Source organism: Tachysurus fulvidraco, chromosome 9, assembly GCF_022655615.1.
Source record: "Tachysurus fulvidraco isolate hzauxx_2018 chromosome 9, HZAU_PFXX_2.0, whole genome shotgun sequence".
NCBI classification, from domain to species: domain Eukaryota; kingdom Metazoa; phylum Chordata; class Actinopteri; order Siluriformes; family Bagridae; genus Tachysurus; species Tachysurus fulvidraco.
Window position 1 is genome coordinate 27,284,807 of NC_062526.1, and position 20,000 is coordinate 27,304,806.

At 45.1% G+C, this 20,000-nt stretch overlaps 2 protein-coding genes across 5 annotated transcripts in view; one reads left to right on the top strand and one right to left on the bottom strand.

Moving 5' to 3' along the window:
- The window catches only part of LOC113658603 (protein eva-1 homolog C), a 43,401-nt gene extending 24,775 nt beyond the window's left edge, over positions 1–18,626 (bottom strand). For 2 of the 3 annotated variants that reach the window (XR_003444424.2, XM_027171130.2), the window contains exon 1: positions 18,405–18,625. Coding sequence is in view for 2 of the 3 variants with exons in the window: in XM_027171130.2 (XP_027026931.1) it covers positions 18,405–18,495 (91 nt within the window). In the remaining variant the exon portion in view is untranslated. Of the gene's footprint in view, positions 1–18,404 lie in introns of all 3 variants that reach the window. The other variant, XM_027171131.2, reaches the window with a different exon arrangement.
- Positions 17,991–20,000, top strand: part of mrpl19 (mitochondrial ribosomal protein L19) — a 6,691-nt gene continuing 4,681 nt past the window's right edge. The window contains exon 1 of one of the 2 annotated variants that reach the window (XM_027171151.2): positions 17,991–18,137. Coding sequence is in view for 1 of the 2 variants with exons in the window: in XM_027171150.2 (XP_027026951.1) it covers positions 19,994–20,000 (7 nt within the window). In the remaining variant the exon portion in view is untranslated. Of the gene's footprint in view, positions 18,138–19,911 lie in introns of those variants that run through there. The other variant, XM_027171150.2, reaches the window with a different exon arrangement.

Below are 20,000 nucleotides of genomic sequence, written 5' to 3' on the forward strand. Positions count from 1 at the left end.
CACACACACAGTTATTAAACCCACAGTTTAATAATTCTGGTTGTTTCTGACCCTTATGGCTAACCACATTCATATTGCGGTATTTCCCAGACAGACAGACAGGTCAGGGAGCCTGACAGACAAACAGCGAGAAATTTGATCTACTCCACCTCCACTGTTTGTTGATACACACACACACACACACACACACACACACACACACACACACACACGTTGAGCTGAGTAACATTTCAGTGATAGTGTGTGTGTGTGTGTGTTTACAGTGTTATTGTTCGTCCATCCACGGCAGGAAGTGCAGGACAAAGCGACGGCGGAGTTTGTCCACTAAATGCTTCTGTATGACTTTATAATGCTGTCCCTCAATCAACAGACCCCCCACCCCCTCACTCTCTCCCTCACTTACTCTGTTTTTCTCCCTTTCTCTCTTACACACACACACACACACACACACACACACACACACACACACACACACACACACACACACACACACAATGAGAGCAAGTCTGAACAGGCTGTATGTGGGGTGTGTGTGTGCGCTCCATTTAAGGTAAATTAGGTTTTAAATGAGAGATGAGGATGATGCTGTGTGTGTGTGTGTGTGTGTGTGTGTGTGTGTGTGGGGCCCATCTGAGAAAGACCGACATACCAATAGCATCATCCTCATCTCTCATTTAAAACCTAATTTACCTTAAACCTAATTTACTAAAAAACCTAAATAAAAATTTACCTGTGGCGTGTGTGCACACACACACACACACACACACGCCACAATCTCACACACACACACGCATGCACACACACACACACACACGCACGCATGCACGCGCGCACGCACACGCACGCACACGCACCACAATCACCACCAGGAAAGTGTGTAGAGGAAAGGCTAAGTCCTTAAAGGAGAAAGGTAGAAAGAAAGAAAGAAAAAGATGAAGAGGAGCAAATTAGATGAAATAAATAAATAAATCTGAAATAAGACCTGGATAAAAATGACTTTATAATAAATATGTAACTGTAATTGAGGATAAACTGCCGAGGTGAAGAGGAATAAAATGCTCAGGGACGAGCAGCTACAGGAAAACAATCAACAGTGAGACTCCTCATCACCGTGTGTGTGTGTGTTAGTGCCCTCCTCATCACCGTGTGTGTGTGTTAGTGCCCTCCTCATCACCGTGTGTGTGTGTTAGTGCCCTCCTCATCACCGCGTGTGTGTGTTAGTGCCCTCCTCATCACCGTGTGTGTGTGTTAGTGCCCTCCTCGTCACAGTGTGTGTGTGTGTTAGTGCCCTCCTCGTCACAGTGTGTGTGTTTGTGTTAGTGCCCTCCTCATCACCGTGTGTGTGTGTGTTAGTGCCCTCCTCGTCACAGTGTGTGTGTTTGTGTTAGTGCCCTCCTCATCACCGTGTGTGTGTGTGTTAGTGCCCTCCTCATCACAGTGTGTGTGTGTGTGTTAGTGCCCTCCTCATCACAGTGTGTGTGTGTGTGTTAGTGCCCTCCTCATCACCGCGTGTGTGTGTTAGTGCCCTCCTCGTCACAGTGTGTGTGTGTTAGTGCCCTCCTCATCACCGCGTGTGTGTGTTAGTGCCCTCCTCGTCACAGTGTGTGTGTGTGTTAGTGCCCTCCTCGTCACAGTGTGTGTGTGTGTGTTAGTGCCCTCCTCGTCACAGTGTGTGTGTGTGTTAGTGCCCTCCTCATCACCGCGTGTGTGTGTTAGTGCCCTCCTCGTCACAGTGTGTGTGTGTGTGTTAGTGCCCTCCTCATCACCGCGCGTGTGTGTTAGTGCCCTCCTCGTCACAGTGTGTGTGTGTGTTAGTGCCCTCCTCGTCACAGTGCGTGTGTGTGTTAGTGCCCTCCTCATCACCGCGCGTGTGTGTTAGTGCCCTCCTCGTCACAGTGCGTGTGTGTTAGTGCCCTCCTCGTCACCGTGTGTGTGTGTTAGTGCCCTCCTCATCACCGTGTGTGTGTGTGTTAGTGCCCTCCTCATCACCGTGTGTGTGTGTTAGTGCCCTCCTCATCACCGTGTGTGTGTGTTAGTGCCCTCCTCATCACCGTGTGTGTGTGTTAGTGCCCTCCTCATCACCGTGTGTGTGTGTGTGCTAGTGCCCTCCTCATCACCGTGTGTGTGTGTTAGTGCCCTCCTCATCACAGTGTGTGTGTTAGTTAGTGCCCTCCTCGTCACCGTGTGTGTGTGTTAGTGCCCTCCTCATCACCGTGTGTGTGTGTGTGTGTGATAGTGCCCACCTCATCAACGCGTGTGTGTGTGTTAGTGCCCTCCTCGTCACAGTGTGTGTTAGTGCCCTCCTCATCACAGTGTGTGTGTGTGTGTTAGTGCCCTCCTCATCACCGTGTGTGTGTGTTAGTGCCCTCCTCGTCACCGTGTGTGTGTGTGTTAGTGCCCTCCTCATCACAGTGTGTGTGTGTGTGTTAGTGCCCTCCTCATCACAGTGTGTGTGTGTGTGTTAGTGCCCTCCTCATCACCGCGTGTGTGTGTTAGTGCCCTCCTCGTCACAGTGTGTGTGTGTTAGTGCCCTCCTCATCACCGCGTGTGTGTGTTAGTGCCCTCCTCGTCACAGTGTGTGTGTGTGTGTTAGTGCCCTCCTCGTCACAGTGTGTGTGTGTGTGTTAGTGCCCTCCTCGTCACAGTGTGTGTGTGTGTTAGTGCCCTCCTCATCACCGCGTGTGTGTGTTAGTGCCCTCCTCGTCACAGTGTGTGTGTGTGTGTTAGTGCCCTCCTCATCACCGCGCGTGTGTGTTAGTGCCCTCCTCGTCACAGTGTGTGTGTGTGTTAGTGCCCTCCTCGTCACAGTGCGTGTGTGTTAGTGCCCTCCTCATCACCGCGCGTGTGTGTTAGTGCCCTCCTCGTCACAGTGCGTGTGTGTTAGTGCCCTCCTCGTCACCGTGTGTGTGTGTGAGTGCCCTCCTCGTCACCGTGTGTGTGTGTGTTAGTGCCCTCCTCATCACCGTGTGTGTGTGTTAGTGCCCTCCTCATCACCGTGTGTGTGTGTTAGTGCCCTCCTCATCACCGTGTGTGTGTGTTAGTGCCCTCCTCATCACCGTGTGTGTGTGTTAGTGCCCTCCTCATCACCGTGTGTGTGTGTGTGCTAGTGCCCTCCTCATCACCGTGTGTGTGTGTGTGCTAGTGCCCTCCTCATCACCGTGTGTGTGTGTTAGTGCCCTCCTCATCACAGTGTGTGTGTTAGTTAGTGCCCTCCTCATCACCGTGTGTGTGTGTGTTAGTGCCCTCCTCATCACCGTGTGTGTGTGTGTGTGTGTGAGATAGTGCCCACCTCATCAACGCGTGTGTGTGTGTTAGTGCCCTCCTCGTCACAGTGTGTGTTAGTGCCCTCCTCATCACAGTGTGTGTGTGTGTGTTAGTGCCCTCCTCATCACCGTGTGTGTGTGTGTGTTAGTGCCCTCCTCGTCACCGTGTGTGTTAGTGCCCTCCTCATCACCGTGTGTGTGTGTGTTAGTGCCCTCCTCATCACCGTGTGTGTGTGTGTTAGTGCCCTCCTCATCACCGTGTGTGTGTGTGTGTGTGTGTTAGTGCCCTCCTCATCACCGTGTGTGTGTGTGTTAGTGCCCTCCTCATCACTGTGTGTGTGTGTGTGTGTGTTAGTGCCCTCCTCATCACCGTGTGTGTGTGTTAGTGCCCTCCTCATCACCGTGTGTGTGTGTGTTAGTGCCCTCCTCATCACCGTGTGTGTGTGTGTGTGTTAGTGCCCTCCTCATCACTGTGTGTGTGTGTGTTAGTGCCCTCCTCATCACCGTGTGTGTGTGTGTTAGTGCCCTCCTCATCACCGTGTGTGTGTGTGTTAGTGCCCTCCTCATCACCGTGTGTGTGTGTGTGTGTTAGTGCCCTCCTCATCACCGTGTGTGTGTGTTAGTGCCCTCCTCGTCACCGTGTGTGTGTGTGTTAGTGCCCTCCTCGTCACCGTGTGTGTTAGTGCCCTCCTCATCACCGTGTGTGTGTGTGTTAGTGCCCTCCTCATCACCGCGTGTGTGTGTGTTAGTGCCCTCCTCATCACCGCGTGTGTGTGTTAGTGCCCTCCTCATCACCGCGTGTGTGTGTGTTAGTGCCCTCCTCATCACCGTGTGTGTGTGTGTTAGTGCCCTCCTCATCACCGCGTGTGTGTGTGTTAGTGCCCTCCTCATCACCGCGTGTGTGTGTGTTAGTGCCCTCCTCATCACCGCGTGTGTGTGTGTTAGTGCCCTCCTCATCACCGCGTGTGTGTGTGTTAGTGCCCTCCTCATCACCGCGTGTGTGTGTGTTAGTGCCCTCCTCATCACCGCGTGTGTGTGTGTTAGTGCCCTCCTCATCACCGCGCGTGTGTGTGTGAGTGCCCTCCTCATCACCGCGTGTGTGTGTGTTAGTGCCCTCCTCATCACCGTGTGTGTGTGTGTTAGTGCCCTCCTCATCACCGTGTGTGTGTGTGTTAGTGCCCTCCTCATCACCGTGTGTGTGTGTGTTAGTGCCCTCCTCATCACCGTGTGTGTGTGTTAGTGCCCTCCTCATCACCGTGTGTGTGTGTGTGTGTTAGTGCCCTCCTCATCACCGTGTGTGTGTGTGTTAGTGCCCTCCTCATCACCGTGTGTGTGTGTGTTAGTGCCCTCCTCATCACCGTGTGTGTGTGTGTTAGTGCCCTCCTCATCACCGTGTGTGTGTGTGTTAGTGCCCTCCTCATCACCGTGTGTGTGTGTGTTAGTGCCCTCCTCATCACCGTGTGTGTGTGTGTGTTAGTGCCCTCCTCATCACCGTGTGTGTGTTTTAGTGCCCTCCTCATCACCGTGTGTGTGTTTTAGTGCCCTCCTCATCACCGTGTGTGTGTTAGTGCCCTCCTCGTCCTCATCACAGTGTGTGTTAGTGCCCTCCTCGTCCTCATCAGCATGTGTGTTAGTGCCTTCCTCGTCCTCATCAGAATGTGTGTTAGTGCCTTCCTCACGACTGTGTGTAGATGTTCAGTGATGTTTGTTTGGCTCAGTCTGACCTCAGCGTGTCTGTGAGCATGTCAGGACGACTTTACTGCTGATCCTCACACTTTCACAAGATTACACCCATTATGGTGCACAGACACACACAGCGACGCCTCACAGAGAGTTTCACAAACACAAACACCTCCCATTTCTTCAGCCGGTCTCGTCGCTGTGTTTAAGCTTCGCAGCGGACGCCTTCTTCATGCGTTACATAAACATTGTTCCACCTTAGTGAAAACTCTACCATGTCAACAGCTTTCAAGTGTGGTGTCCTCTGTCAATGAGCAGTTACTATGGAAACGAAAACGCCTTTCCTTTCGACCAATCGGACACAGGAATTCTGTGGGGTAATTGACAAAGGTGACGCTTTAGAGTCTGCAGTTATTAATGATGAGAAGCAAAAATAAATTACTCCAGACTGATCATGTTTTATTAAAGGACTAATAAATCAGCAGAGTGTGTGTGTGTGTGTGTGTGTGAGAGAGAGAGAGTGTGTGTGTGTTTATATGCAGCACCACGGCTCAACCAGTAGTTCATTACCAGGACAAACTCTCTGGCATTCACCACAACATTCCATTTTGTGTGCGTGTGTGTGTGTGTGTGTGTGATTGAACTTGACAGGACCACACACACACACACACACACACACACAGAATTTGCATGGCACCTGACCCGACACATTACTGTGCTTTAATACAGCTATTTTGTCGTCACGCCACTGATCACAGTATTCATGTGTAATATTGCATCATCACTACTGCTGACTGAAGGCTTCATTAACAACTCATTTACATAGACACACCCACAATCCTATTTATGCGGTTCATGGCACACCCATGCCAAAGTGTGCTTTCTTCCATATATGGAGTCAAAGACACGCCCATATTCTTATTTATTATGGCTCAGACATGCACACTGGGCCTCGGGCTTCTGATCAGGTGACAGGTCATGTGATCCTTTCTTATATATCTACAGCAAGGAACTACCCTGCACTGGGGTTTCCCCTCAGTTTAAATGATGCTGTGCCGTGATTGGTCAAGAAGGTAAGGAGTAAATTCCTCAGGAGTAAATTCCTCACAGGTCTGCAGAAGTGGGCACACAACACACACACACACACACACACACACACAGGACAGATGGAATGTAGAGAAGGAGACATCTCATCTTTCACAGGAGCCATCGATTTGGCAGTGAATATGTGCGTGTGTGTGTTTAAGAAATATCAAAAGGAAAAGCTGCCCCCCCCCCACACACACACTTCACTGTCATATCAAATACCAGCTAAAGGGGAAAGCTAGTGCAGCAGGTACACAGGGAAAAATTCCTCCTTTCCTCGGTTTATCTGATGGTGCGTTTGTTTACACTTAAACTGATTTAATCGTATCTGAATCCTCCTCTTTTTTTAAAGACAGCAGCATTTCCTAAAGCCTGTAATATTCAATCCCTGGAATATTACTATTCGGCTTCTAAAATACACCCAAAGGCCACGCCTCCTTCACTGAGACTCAGCACCCAGAGGCCACGCCTCCTTCACTGAGACTCAGCACCCAGAGGCCACGCCTCCTTCACTGAGACTCAGCACCCAGAGGCCACGCCTCCTTCACTGAGACTCAGCACCCAGAGGCCACGCCTCCTTCACTGAGACTCAGCACCCAGAGGCCACGCCTCCTTCACTGAGACTCAGCACCCACAGGCCACGCCTCCTTCACTGAGACTGAACACACTTGAGTCTACGCCTGTAAGGTGAAGAGAGGGCATGTAGGGCTAAGGGGGAGTGTACAGCAGGGGTATTTATTCAGACCTCCTCTGCAGAACTCATCAGCACAGCTCATAACTGTGTAGCTCAGCACAGAGACGCTAAACTCTCACTTCCTGTAACTTAGTGAATTACAGTCATTAAGAGGCTAAAGCTTAGGACACAAAACACACACACACACACACACACACACACCAGACTGAACCTCAACTAAGGTTTTAAACCCCACACTGAATTGGTCCACACCCTGGTGTGGCACACAAAAACACACACACACACACCCACAGAGTATATTAAATTTATTCACACACAGAGTATATTTATATATTAAAAGCCTGGGACTGAAATAAATGAGAGTTGGTTTCACTAAATTCCACTCCATCATTGTCAGTGTGTTTATGTGTGTGTGTGTGTGTGTGTGTGTCTGAGAGAGAGAAATAAATCCAGAAGTTTCTTTTTAAAACACATTTTTATGAAGATTCACTGGAGCTCATGAGAAGGTTTAAGAGGACCAGGAAATTTCCCATGACTTTAGGATTTAGTCATGTGACTGGAATTAACTTCCTGTTCAACAACCTGCTTTAATTCAGTCCATGATGTGTGTGTGTGTGTGTGTGCGTGCGTGTGTGTGTAGCATCGTCTCTAATAGGATTGACCATTGACCTCTAACTATGGGAGCCAGGTGGATGAAGAAAGGACAGTGCAGCAGCCGCAGAGAGAGAGAGAGAGTTAGAGACAGAAACAGAGAGAGAGTTAGAGAGAGTTAGACAGTGAGAGAGAGAGAGAGTTAGACAGTGAGAGAGAGAGAGAGAGAGAGAGAGAGAGAATGATGGAGACTGATTGTGACAGAGAGGATTAAGTGTTTACTGGACAAACCCAACCATCACATACCACTTACCAGCTATTAGAGTCGTAACCACAACCACAAACCCCTCTCCAATTACACTCAAACTCAGTGTGCGGGTGTGTGTTTTACTGACAGATGGTGTGTGTGTGTGTGTGTGTGTAAAGAGCTGGATTGTGGTCAGATTCTGTTCTTTGGTGTGGCTGCCATCAGAGTCACAGATAGAGAACCGTCAGCGGCTATTTTAAGCAGCTGCACAAGTGCAAGAGTAAAAACACACACACACACACACTAACACACACTTTCCAATTTCCGGTACGTGTTAAGACTGCGGAGAAAGTTATTTTAGTGTGACGTCATAATAAAAGTGCTAAAGAGGTAAATGAGTGAGCTGTTACTCTGACAAAGCTTGTGCCTAATTAACAGTGTTCAGTTCTTTAAGCTCCGCCCACGACGGCTCCTTGTCTGCAGAAGACTACCGAGTCTGAAACATGGACTAAAACATTTCAGCTAAAAGGAGAAAATAACAGAGAAAAGAAGTTCATTAGACTGCAAATCAAACACCAGAAGAGGATTCTGGGTAAGAAGGAAAAACTAGCTGTGTCTCCCAGTGTCCTGTGTCTCCCAGTGTCCTAAGTGTCCTGTGTCTCCCAGTGTCCTGTGTCTCCCAAGTGTCCTGTGTCTCCCAAGTGTCCTAAAAACATTTTTCAACTATAAAAAGCTTCTGATTCTCACAAACAAACCACAAAAACGCTTGTAATCATAAGTGTCTCTTATAAAGGGCTCCAGAACTGTTTCCTGTAAAGTTCTCAGTTTAAACATGAGCAGAACTGTTCTGAAAACATAGGCTGTGTGTGTGTGTGTGTGTGTGTGTGTATAGTGTCTGGCTGCTGCTGCAAATCTGTGTATCGGACAAATCTGAGGGATCACAAAACAACAACAGCTTGTTTTGAGCTGCAGCTACGAGGCGAACGTCACCGCTAAACTAAGAAATTAAATAATGAACTGAGATGAATAATGAAGCCATGTTCATACAGCTAGACGCCATCTTCACACCGTTAGACGCCTCAGATAATCATCTGCGTTTAGCGCAACGACGCCATGTGACGTTTCAGTCGCACCGTCCCTTTAAGGGGAAATTCCTGCAATATGTTGTGCACAGAGTCGCGTCAATCAAAGCCAGAGCTGTTCATACCTGCAGTGTGGGTGTGTGTGTAAGAGCTAATTAAACTAATACAGAGATCATCAAAAACAACATCACCCTCAGAGAGAGGGGGGGGGGGGGTGAGCAGATGAAAAGATAATTTCACAAAACACACTTGTAGAGACACTGCATGAGTCTCAGCCACTCATTCACACACTACTGTCTGTCCGTCTTGTCGTGTCTGTGTGTGTCTCCGTCTGTCTGTGTGTGTCTCTGTCTGTCTGTCTGAGTGTCTGTATGCATCTCCGTCTGTCTGTCTGTGTGCGTGTCTCTGTCTGTCTGTCTGTGTGCGTGTCTCTGGCTGTCTGTCTGTCTGTGCATCTCTGGCTGTCTGTCTGTGTGCATCTCTGTCTGTCTGTGTGCATCTCTGTCTGTCCGTGTGCATCTCTGTCTGTCTGTGTCTGTCTGTCTGTATGCGTCTCCGTCTGTCTGTCTGTGCATCTCTGTCTGTGCATCTGTCTGTCTGTGAATCGGGCTTTCGTAAATTCCATAGTACAGAAACTGCCCTGGTCAGGGTTACTAATGACTTGTTAACTGCTTCAGATTCAGGCTGACTTTCAGTTTTGATCCTTCTTGATCTCAGTGCCGCATTTGACACTGTTGATCATTCAGTTTTAATTACTCGGCTTGAAACGGTTTTTGGTGTCACCGATACCGTTTTAGATTGGTTCAAGTCCTACATCAATGATCGGAAGCAGTTTGTTGCCATGGGTGGATTTAGATCGGAGGTTAACGTGGTTCAATCTGGGGTGCCTCAGGGATCAATCTTGGGCCCTCTGCTTTTTAATATTTATGTTTATTATGTTTTATGTTTATTATTATTATGTTTATTTATGTTTAATATTTATTATTTATGTTATGTTGGACAGCTTTTGAGATCACTTGGTCTAAAATTTCATTGTTATGCAGATGATACTCAGATAAATATTCATTTTAAACCTAATGAAACTGTGCCTGTCGTTTTCCTTTCTGAATGCATTTCTAAGATGAAAGTATGAATGACAGAAAATTTTCTTTGTCTTAACAGTGAAAAGTCAGACTATGTTTGTTGGCTCTCCCCACCAACTACGCAAAGCCGGGTCAGTCAAGCTAACTCTTGATGGTTCAAATGTTGAATTTCAAACAAAATTGAGGAATTTAGGGGTAATTTTCGATGCCAATTTAACATTTGACCCACAAATCCAAAATACGGTTAAAACCGCATTCCTCCATCTCAGAAATATTGCCAGATTGCGTCCGATGCTGTCATTTTCTGTTGCTGAGAGACTGATCGACTCTTTCGTGTTTTCCCGTATTGATTACTGCAATGCCATGTTGGCTGCTATGTCTAAAGCTACCCTAAACAAATTACAGGTAGTGCAAAATTCAGCGGCGAGAATACTCACTAGAACTAAGTCAAAAGATCACATTACTCCTGTTCTGGAGTCCTTGCATTGGCTCCCCGTTAGGTTTAGGGTTGATTTTAAGATTCTGATGCTCACCTACAAGGCCTTACATGGGTTGGCTCCTCAATATCTGACTGAGCTTTTAATTCCTTATATTCCATCTCGTGACCTTCGTTCTTCTGAAACTGGTCTTTTAACTGTACCTTTAACTCGTTTAAAATCGATGGGAGATCGGGCCTTCTCTTCACTAGCTCCAAAACTGTGGAAGTCTTTACTAACTGAGATCAGGCAAGCGACATCTCTTGGTACTTTTAAATCTCAACTTAAAATTCATTTTTTAGGGTAGCTTTTAATTTGACTAATTTGTAATTTTACTTAGTGCTTATTTTATAGTCTATTTTGTTGTTTTAATTTTAATCTTTATATTATGTCTGTACAGTATTTTTCTTGTTTTTATTTTGCTTTTGGAAAGCACTTTGAGATGTTCTTTTAAAGGCGCTATAGAAAATAAAGGTTATTATTATTATCTGTGTCTCTGTGTGCGTCTCCGTCTGTCCGTCCGTCTGTGTGCATCTCCGTCTGTCTCCTTCTGTCTTTTGTCCATTCCTGTCCATTTATTCATCCACCCTTCTGTTTTTCTGCTCTCTGTCTGTTGTACTGTTCCTCCCTCTCTCTAGTCTTTATTCATGTGGGTGTCCATCTATCTATCCATCTTTTTTCACCTTTTTGAAAAGAAAAAAAAAAAAAAAAAAATCAACTCCCACATCGTTCACCTGAGAAAGAAAAACAAGAGGGAAAAACGAGAGTCGGAGGTGAAGATAATAAAGGATTTTTCTCCTCCATTAGTGTTGTATACATGGACTGTCACTGAGGAATGTTCACACACACACACACACACACACACACAGTCCCTCAGCTGTCAGTACAACTGTACAGTACTGACTCCTCACATTTTCCCGTCTTCTACACAGATGGAATGATATTTGATCTCATCCATGTCTCCGAGTACAGTAGTTAACAGCATGCTAGCTAACGTATCTTTTACGCTAATCCCTAGTCAATAAGTACAACACACAGGTCATTTTAAATATAAACACAAAAGACATTGAGAAACTCTTTTTGACACAGAGGCAGAAGAAAAGTGCAGTGTATGTTTTAAATAATAAATGAGTACAGGACGATTTACTCTCGTGGCTTTGTGGCTTTTCAAAGACGCTGGACAGTTTTTTTTTTTTTTACAAGCGTGTTAAATATTTAGATTTAAAGATTAAAAGGTTACAGCTCTGACTGTAGAGCCAGAAAAAAGGGGGCAAAAGGTGTGTAGGATGAGGACGCGACCCGAGCTGTGTGTGTGTGCGGTTATGAAAGGTGTTTGGACGCCCAACACTCCAGACAGACAACACACCGCTACAGACAAAACAATGAGTCAACAGGATCCGCTCAGACAGAACTCACCTGCCAGCCCTGTGTGTGTGTGTGTGTGTGTGTGTGTGTGTGTGTGTGTGTGTGTGTGTGTGTGTGCATTCGACTCGTAAATCGCACAAAGTGGGGAAAATGATGTCATTCGTGTGAGCAGCTTTTTCATGTTGTATGAAATCATCCACTAAAACTCAGGATTGAAACTTACGGACTTTCCACGAAGTAAAATTTAAAGCAAAGTAAAGTGAAGGTTATAAATAACACACACGTATAACTAAATAAATAATAAATAAAACAGAGGAGATGCAGCTACACATTTGATTTGAGGGATTTGTTTCCTATACAGCAGCTAATTAAAATGCATGCTAGCTAATATACTCTATTAACGGTTAGCATAAAAGCTAAGTAAACAAGCGCAGCTAAGTCTGACAGAGCTCAAGAGAAACAACTAAATATTTTAGTAGACGAAATGGAAAATGACTCCGAAAGGGAAAGAAAATTCCTCCTAACGATCTATTAGCTTGACAGGTCTGTTAGCTAATATGCTACCTAGCGGATAGCATAAAGTTCGTAAAATCAGGCCATCCTTAAAAATATACTTGTGTGCCATAACCCGACCGACCGTCAATTTAGGACCGACTCTTTTTTTTTTTTTGCTTTAAGTCCGACCGACTTGCCGGTTGTAAATTTGCGTTAAGACCGAACATTTTTTTTTATTTTACTCTTCAAGCAACTAATACAAAAGCAGTAAAATAATATTCATTATATTTTAGTAAGTATTGTAAATATGTAAATTGGCCTTCATACAAACGAAGGCTACGTTCTTTCTTTTAAGTAAAAACCCGTGACGTCATCTATATTTACACTATCGGTTCCCGGATGTCACACTGTGGCCTGTGCATTCGCTTCGTCTCATTCGGACATTCACTGTCAGAGACAGACAACGGTTCAGTAAAAAAAAAAATGTTCGCGGTCACCGTTCGAACCATAATCCATCTAAACAATGCATTAAAACAGCTCGACACGCTTTAACTTGGCACGAAGGTCTGGAAAATCTGTCCAGCGTCAAAATAAGGTTTGCGATGATGCGCCCGAAGGCACGGATTAAAGACCCAGTCAGTGACGTCACGATATGCTAATTTGTTTAAAGTCATACCTACTGTACGTCATCACCAAAATTGTACTTTTTTTTTTTTTTTTACATTGAAACTTGAAAAAAAAAAAAAATAGACCTACCGAACCTTTTTTTTTTTCTTCCTGTTCCAGCAAACCAAAATCTTTTTACGGATGGCCTCAGAGGGAGTTCTGACTTGGCTGAGAATGATTTGATTGGTTTGGGTATGAATTTCAAGTTAAGGATGATTCTTAGTTCATTTTTATTTGTTAGAAATGAAAAAAATAAAATAATGGAAATTAAAAGTTTAGTGATCTAAGAAAAAACCCCAGATTATTTCTAGTGACCAGAGTGTGAGCTGACTATTATTAACGCTAAGACATTTTATTAGCTGCTACACATTAAAAATACAGGTTATAAATCTCACACCACAGCTGTTTGTTTTTTTGTTTTTTTAAAAATCGACATCTGATTTTCCAGCCAGATTTATTACATAATCAGATTAAACAAAATGAAAATGAAAACAATTGTGTAAAAAAAAAAAAATACAGCAGCAGCTCAGATTATGTAAAAGATTGTCTGGCAAACACAACAACCCGTGTCCTGAAAAGGTTCACAAGCTCCTTCACTGGTACGGTGTGTGTGTGTGTGTGTGTCAGAGACAGAAAGAAGAAAGAGTGTGTAGGGGTGAGGGGGCACAGAACAAGGAGGGGTGACGGAGGGGTTTCTCATGCGGACAGAAGGCACGAGTATCGGGTTCCACCTCCGGAACTTGCCATAACACACACACACACACACACACACACACACACACCCTTCCTTCCTTGTCCTGCTTGAGTCTTGGCACTTCTGAGCTCCTGCACTCTTCTGCTCTCCATTTTCTTTACTTTAACTCTGATATTGAGATCAGTGTTTTTCTAAACTTTTTTTTTTTTATTTAATTTTATTTGTTTCATTTTCCTTCTTGGTTCTTGTTAAAAAAAAGTTTATAATGTCGATTAAACGGTAACTGGACTCTTTTACAGGGTCGTTACAGCCGTGACAAAATTTGCGAGCATCTTGATGTGATTTTTGTTCAAAAAAAAAAATTCTTCCCTCTATAGTCTGGACTCACACCGTTATTACTGTCCGTGTGAGAACATGGGGTAATTATAACACAGCTCGGGCTTTGTCTTTGTACACATCATTTTATATCCCCGAGAGAGAGAAAGAGAAAGAGAGAGAGAGAGCACGAGAGAGAGATAAAGAAGTCATTTGTGGGGGTGGGATGCTTGGGATGCTTAGAAATGGTTTGACCTCAGTTGACCTTCTGACCCTTTAACAGCCACACATCCTATTGAACAGCTAAAGGGAACCTCGGCTTTCACTGTAGCACCCTGGTGGGTCCAGCCTTAAAACACACACACACACACACACACACACACACACACACACACACACACACACACACACACACACACACACACACACACAATGAGCCCTAGTCAGTCAGGATAAGGGCAGGGTCCGCTACATTTCTGCAATAAACTCAGCCAAGCACCTCCCATTTTCATAAAAAGAGACAGTTTGATGGACAAGACAGACGACCAATCACACACCTGATCAAGTGGCACATTTAAAAAAACAAACAAAGGCATCTATAAAAGTCCAGTTAGAAAAACTCGCACTTAAAGAGTGAACTTAAGGTAAAGAGTGAAAACACGGACGTCTCCGTCCTCGTAATGTTTAAGCGGCATGTCTTCAGCACAGCTTCACCGATCGGAGCAGAGACAGGAAATGAAATAAGAACGGCTATAAAATCTTCAGCTAAATCATTTACATAAACGCCAGCGAGCGGCTGCAACAAGCCACAGCACGGGATCTGCTACAGAAGGTCATGTGCTGTACTGTTCCAGATCTCGCTTTGGTTTGGCTTGTCGTAATACAGTTTGTTTGACTCACACTCTCTCACACACACTCTCACTCTCACACACACACACACACACACTCACACTCTCTCACACACACACTCTCTCACACACACACTCTCTCACACACACACGCGCGCACACACCACCGCGCACATACACACGCGCGCACACACACACGCGCGCACACACCACACTCTCTCACACACACACACACTCACACACACACACACTCACACACACACACACACTCTCACACACACACACACTCTCACACACACACACACTCTCACACACACACACACTCTCACACACACACACACACTCTCACACACACACACACACACACTCACACACACACACACACACACTCACACACACACACACACACACTCTCACACACACAGTGACATGTTATGTCTCCATCGGCAACCCAGTGCCAGCACCTGCCAATCACGCAGACGTCTCTTATCTTGAGGGCACGGTTTCCAGTTTGAACCACCTCGAGTCGACACGTGAAGGCGAAACTTTCCTCAGAGCAGAAGGAGAAAATCAGCAATGAATGAAGTCAAGACTCAGAACAGGAAACAGGATCATCGCTCATTCAGTAATTCATACAACAGCTTAAAGTGCCGGAAGATATTCTGCTTAGCATGCTACGCTTCTGAGCAATGACCTCCTGAGGTAAATTTATGCTAACTGGATGCAGCTAAAAGCATGAACATGTTTGAATCTTACAGCGTTTGTGTTTAATGTTCTGGCGCCAGAATAACAACACTTCACAGGTTCAAACCTGGCCATGAACGCAGGGGAGAGACCGCCAAAATACCACAGAAACCATTTCCAAGTCTTAAACATCGAAAAGACGTAAAGATGAAAGCAGAAGGACGCGAGATAACTGCAAGCTAACCTACTAAACTTTTTCCTGACCTGGTTCTGGTTAACATTACTAATTTTGTTTGTTTTTTTAGCACAAGATATCATTGCTAATTAGCGAACTTAGCTAATTAGCAATGGCAAAGCCATGTGTTTTCAGAGTTTGGGCCAAATTTACATTTTGTTTATTGACAACCAGCAAAACCAGAATCTAACTGTGGCGACAGACGATAAGAAGGAACGTTTATATTCGGTGTAGAAAAAACAGCAGATATGCTGAGATGGTATATTCCACTACTGACACACACACACACACACACACACACACACACACACACCCTCTCATTAAATCCCAGCCGTATTCACTAATCCACATGTGCATTAGGAGTCTTTACAGCTGACTCTGAGCCTCTGTAACACTTTACTGCTTAACTGAGGACGCAGCTCAGAACCGAGAGCTTTCACACACACACACACACACACACACACACACACACACACACACACACACACACTCAACACCTCTAACACACCATTTCTGCTCTTCAACTGTTATCTGCATTACTCATTCCTCCCTCACAGCTCACAGAATGACGGTGTCCCTACGAGGAAGGAGCTTTAACCCAGTCATCCTCTAGGGGACACGGGACATCGGATAGGGTTAGAAATCATTACTGTATACAGGTGTGGAACAGTCAGGACTAACAGTACAGAGTTTGTTTACAGGACGTTCAGTACATGCTGAAGCCTTTCTGATCAGACATCACTTTTCACAGTGTTCGTTCTCAGGTGGGATTTGATCCTGACTGTGTGGGTTAAGGTTAGGGTTAAACACTCTCTCTCTCACTCATCTTCTACCGCTTATCTGAACTTCTCGGGTCACGTGGAGCCTGTGCCTATCTCAGGCGTCATCAGGCATCGAGGCAGGATACACCCTGGACGGAGTGCCAACCCATCACAGGGCACACACACACTCTCATTCACTCACACACTCACACACTATGGACAATTTTATAGAGATACCAATCAACCTACCATGCATGTCTTTGGACCGGGGGAGGAAACCAGAGTACCCGGAGGAAACCCCCGAGGCACGGGGAGAACATGCAAACTCCACACACACAAGGCGAAGGTGGAATCGAACCCCCAACCCTGCAAACGTGCTAACCATTAAAACCCCCCAGGGTTAAACACAATCTGACTATTTTTCTGCCCTCGTTTTAAGATTAATGCCAATCGCACCCGACGAGACGAACCTGCTGAAACGTTCACAGAATTCTACTTTGTTCTTCTTGTCCGATCATACGATAAAGAACCTTGAATTAATCACGACACACACTTACACTGTGCACCATTTAGACTAGCAACTAGCGTATGAATGTTAGTAGGGTCGTATCGCCTCAAACGACAGGAAAAGGAAGCAGCAGCTGTTTCCTAGTCGATAGCGAATGATGTCAAATGCACATAAAAAGATAACATAAAATAAATCACACAATGTGAGCTAATCTTGTCCCCTGGCTTGTCTTCAGCAGTCTTGAAAACATTTCCCCCCTTTTCAGCTTCATGAGTGCATGAAGTGTCCAACATTCACACTTGTTTTTATATAAACGCATCATCCAGGTACTTGAATTGCACTTCGTCGTGATCTTAGAGTTTTCTGCACTTTATATTACAATAGAGTGTAGAACAGCATGCAAATATACAGGTTTTGGGACGCACCCATCACCATGTTCCGTTATGTCCTGACACTGAAAACAAAGAAACAAAGTAAAGACAGTTTTATTTCCATCAACATGTTTTGTTATTTTTTCTCCCAGTTGTGTTTGTTCGCATCGCTGCCAAGATCGACAACCTCAAATAAATAATTTACAGTGTGTGATTTTTATCGACAAAATCAGAGCAGAGACCAAACTGATGACACATTTGGACATCGATCCACCTGATCTGCATTTCCCAACCTGATTTCTGTTACAGTTTCACTTCCTCGTGTGTAATCAGGAACTAATGAACCTAGAGAGGTTTACATGCTTATGTAAATGGTCCGTTCCTTAATCCTGATCACAGAGCAGACTTGTCCTGCACATTTGCATACCAAACACACTTGACTGAGCTCATGGGCTAATAAATAACCCATACTTTGTGTTTTAGTGTGCGAAGTCAGAGTACTTCAGAAGCATGGTGTTTAAAGTACCATAAACATCCAGGACAGGTTTCAGTGCTTGAACACGTCTCCGTGCGCCAACACTCCTCTCTCTCTCTCTCTCTCTCTCTCTCTCTCTCTCTCTCTCTCTCTCCCATAAACCCGTTTTACCTTTAAAGCTCTGGTCCTGTAGAAGCCACCAGCACACTTGATTCACCTCTGTTAATGAGCTCATTAGTAATTAGCACCTCAGGATTCAGGGCACTTGCAGGTTCTCCACGAGGAACCCAAAAGTGTGCCCGCAAAAGCAACGTGTTTGTAACGTATCATTAGCCTACAAACGTGTTTACACCTTTAAAAAAAAACTACCCTGGAGTTTAATAACCACTTATAAAAACCCCATTAAAAAGTGACACCACACGCACCTCGGCCAGGTAACAGATACCTAATGCGCAAAGAAAACACGCGCCATTGACGGTGAGACGCTGCGTAATTTCTGGGAACTTTATTTATTTAATGGTAAGAATTGTTTTGCTATTTAAACCCTCTTAAAACTCCACATTAAAGTTTACAGCAGATGAATTTAAACATCTGCATCATTAAAAAGCACAGACAAGGTGAACAAACCGGAGGAGTAACTGCTGACACTGTGGCACTGTTTAACGCACCGACAGTAAAGAATAATAAAAAGTCGCACAAACGCTGGTGATGGAAGGAAGGGGGGAGAGGGAGAGGGAGAGAGAGGGAGAGAGAGAGAGAGAGAGAGAGTAAAGAAACAGTTCCTACCTGAGAAATGCGGGGAAGTGTGAGCGAAAGCGGCCAGGCAGGTGAACCCGAACAGGAGCGCGCAGTGAGCGGCCACATCCGGTAGGAACATCCTTGGAGCGGCGCGGATCCCGGAGCTCTGAGCGCAGCATCGGGGGCTTCAGTGTGGAATGCTGCCTAGGCGTGTGTGTGTGTGTGTGTGTGTGTGTTTGTCGGGAGACTATTCTTCAAGGTCCTAAACTCCGCAAAATATCCCAGTGGGAATCTTTACAAAATCCCAATTAGCCCTTCGACGGGGGGCGGAGTCGGACCTGATCAGGCTCCTCCTATTCAACTTTCAATTCAATTGAACTTTAATTGTATAGCGCTTTTTACAATAGACATCGTCTCAAAGCAGCTTTACAGAACATAAACATGGAACAGAAGGTAAACATAAGGAATAAGAATTAATATAATAAACAAAATCAAGATTAATATTAGATATCTGAGAAAGTCTGAGGTGACTCAGGCAGCAGTGGCAAGGAAAAACTCCCTTAAATTGGTAAAGGAAGAAACCTTGAGAGGAACCGGACTCAAGGGGAACCCATCCTCATATGGGTGACACTGGAGGGTGCGGGCGAGCCTTCTAAGAACTTCTAGCCACAGAGCCAAGTCTTGTGTCTCATTGTTTAGCGCTGCATTGGCAAACCCAAACGCATCAACAATGGCGGATGTTGCTTTACTGTTAATGCTCATGGCTTTTGTGAACCTTCATTGGCATCCAAACGCAGCGAATTAAAATGATTTAAAAATGGTACAAATGACATTCTCTTTTGTCTTGTTGGTCACAGTAACCCCGCCCTCAGGCCCTGACACAAGCGGTTCTTACGTCTAGACCAGAATGTTTTGGTGCTACTTAAGAACTACTTTTCCTGGTTCAGAGCCGGTGCTTTGGGTGTCGAAAAAGAAAGAACTCGTTTTAAATTAGGATCCGAACCAGCACTCGAACTGCCTCGGTGAAAAAGGGGCATCTGACACCTACAGCGGTTATGTGAAGCTCATTTATTCTGTATAGTCTCTTAAACCTGATGTTGGGAGGGAGAAAAATCTCCTTATTATCGCAAGCTAATTTAAAGAATGTTTCACACTGATGGATCACATAAGCAGGAATTTAATATTTTCCTTTAATCACATATCCGTCATGAGGATCTTTAACATACAAAGTACAATCAGATATAAATAATACACACTGTCACACACAGTGATAGTCAATAAAACAGTGATTTACACTCATGGGATCTTAAGGCTGTAACCTTAAGGAGTTCATGTATTCAATGATGGAGACGGTGTAAATATTAGACTCGAGCGACACCTTGTGGGAAAAACACGTTATTGCACTCTTGGCGTTTTCTAGCTTAAACAGACACATTTAACGTGGATAAATACCACATATTTTTTACATACAGAGTAAACACCAGTTTGTGTTGTTTTACAAAACATCACTCTGTGTATTTTAGACGCTGTTTAAGTCGAAAGTGCGCAAGAATAAAAAACGAGGAAATATCACAACGCCTTTTCTACAGCGCTTCGTTTGTCCTTTTGCGAGTTCCGTCTTCGACACGTGATTAAACATGGCGG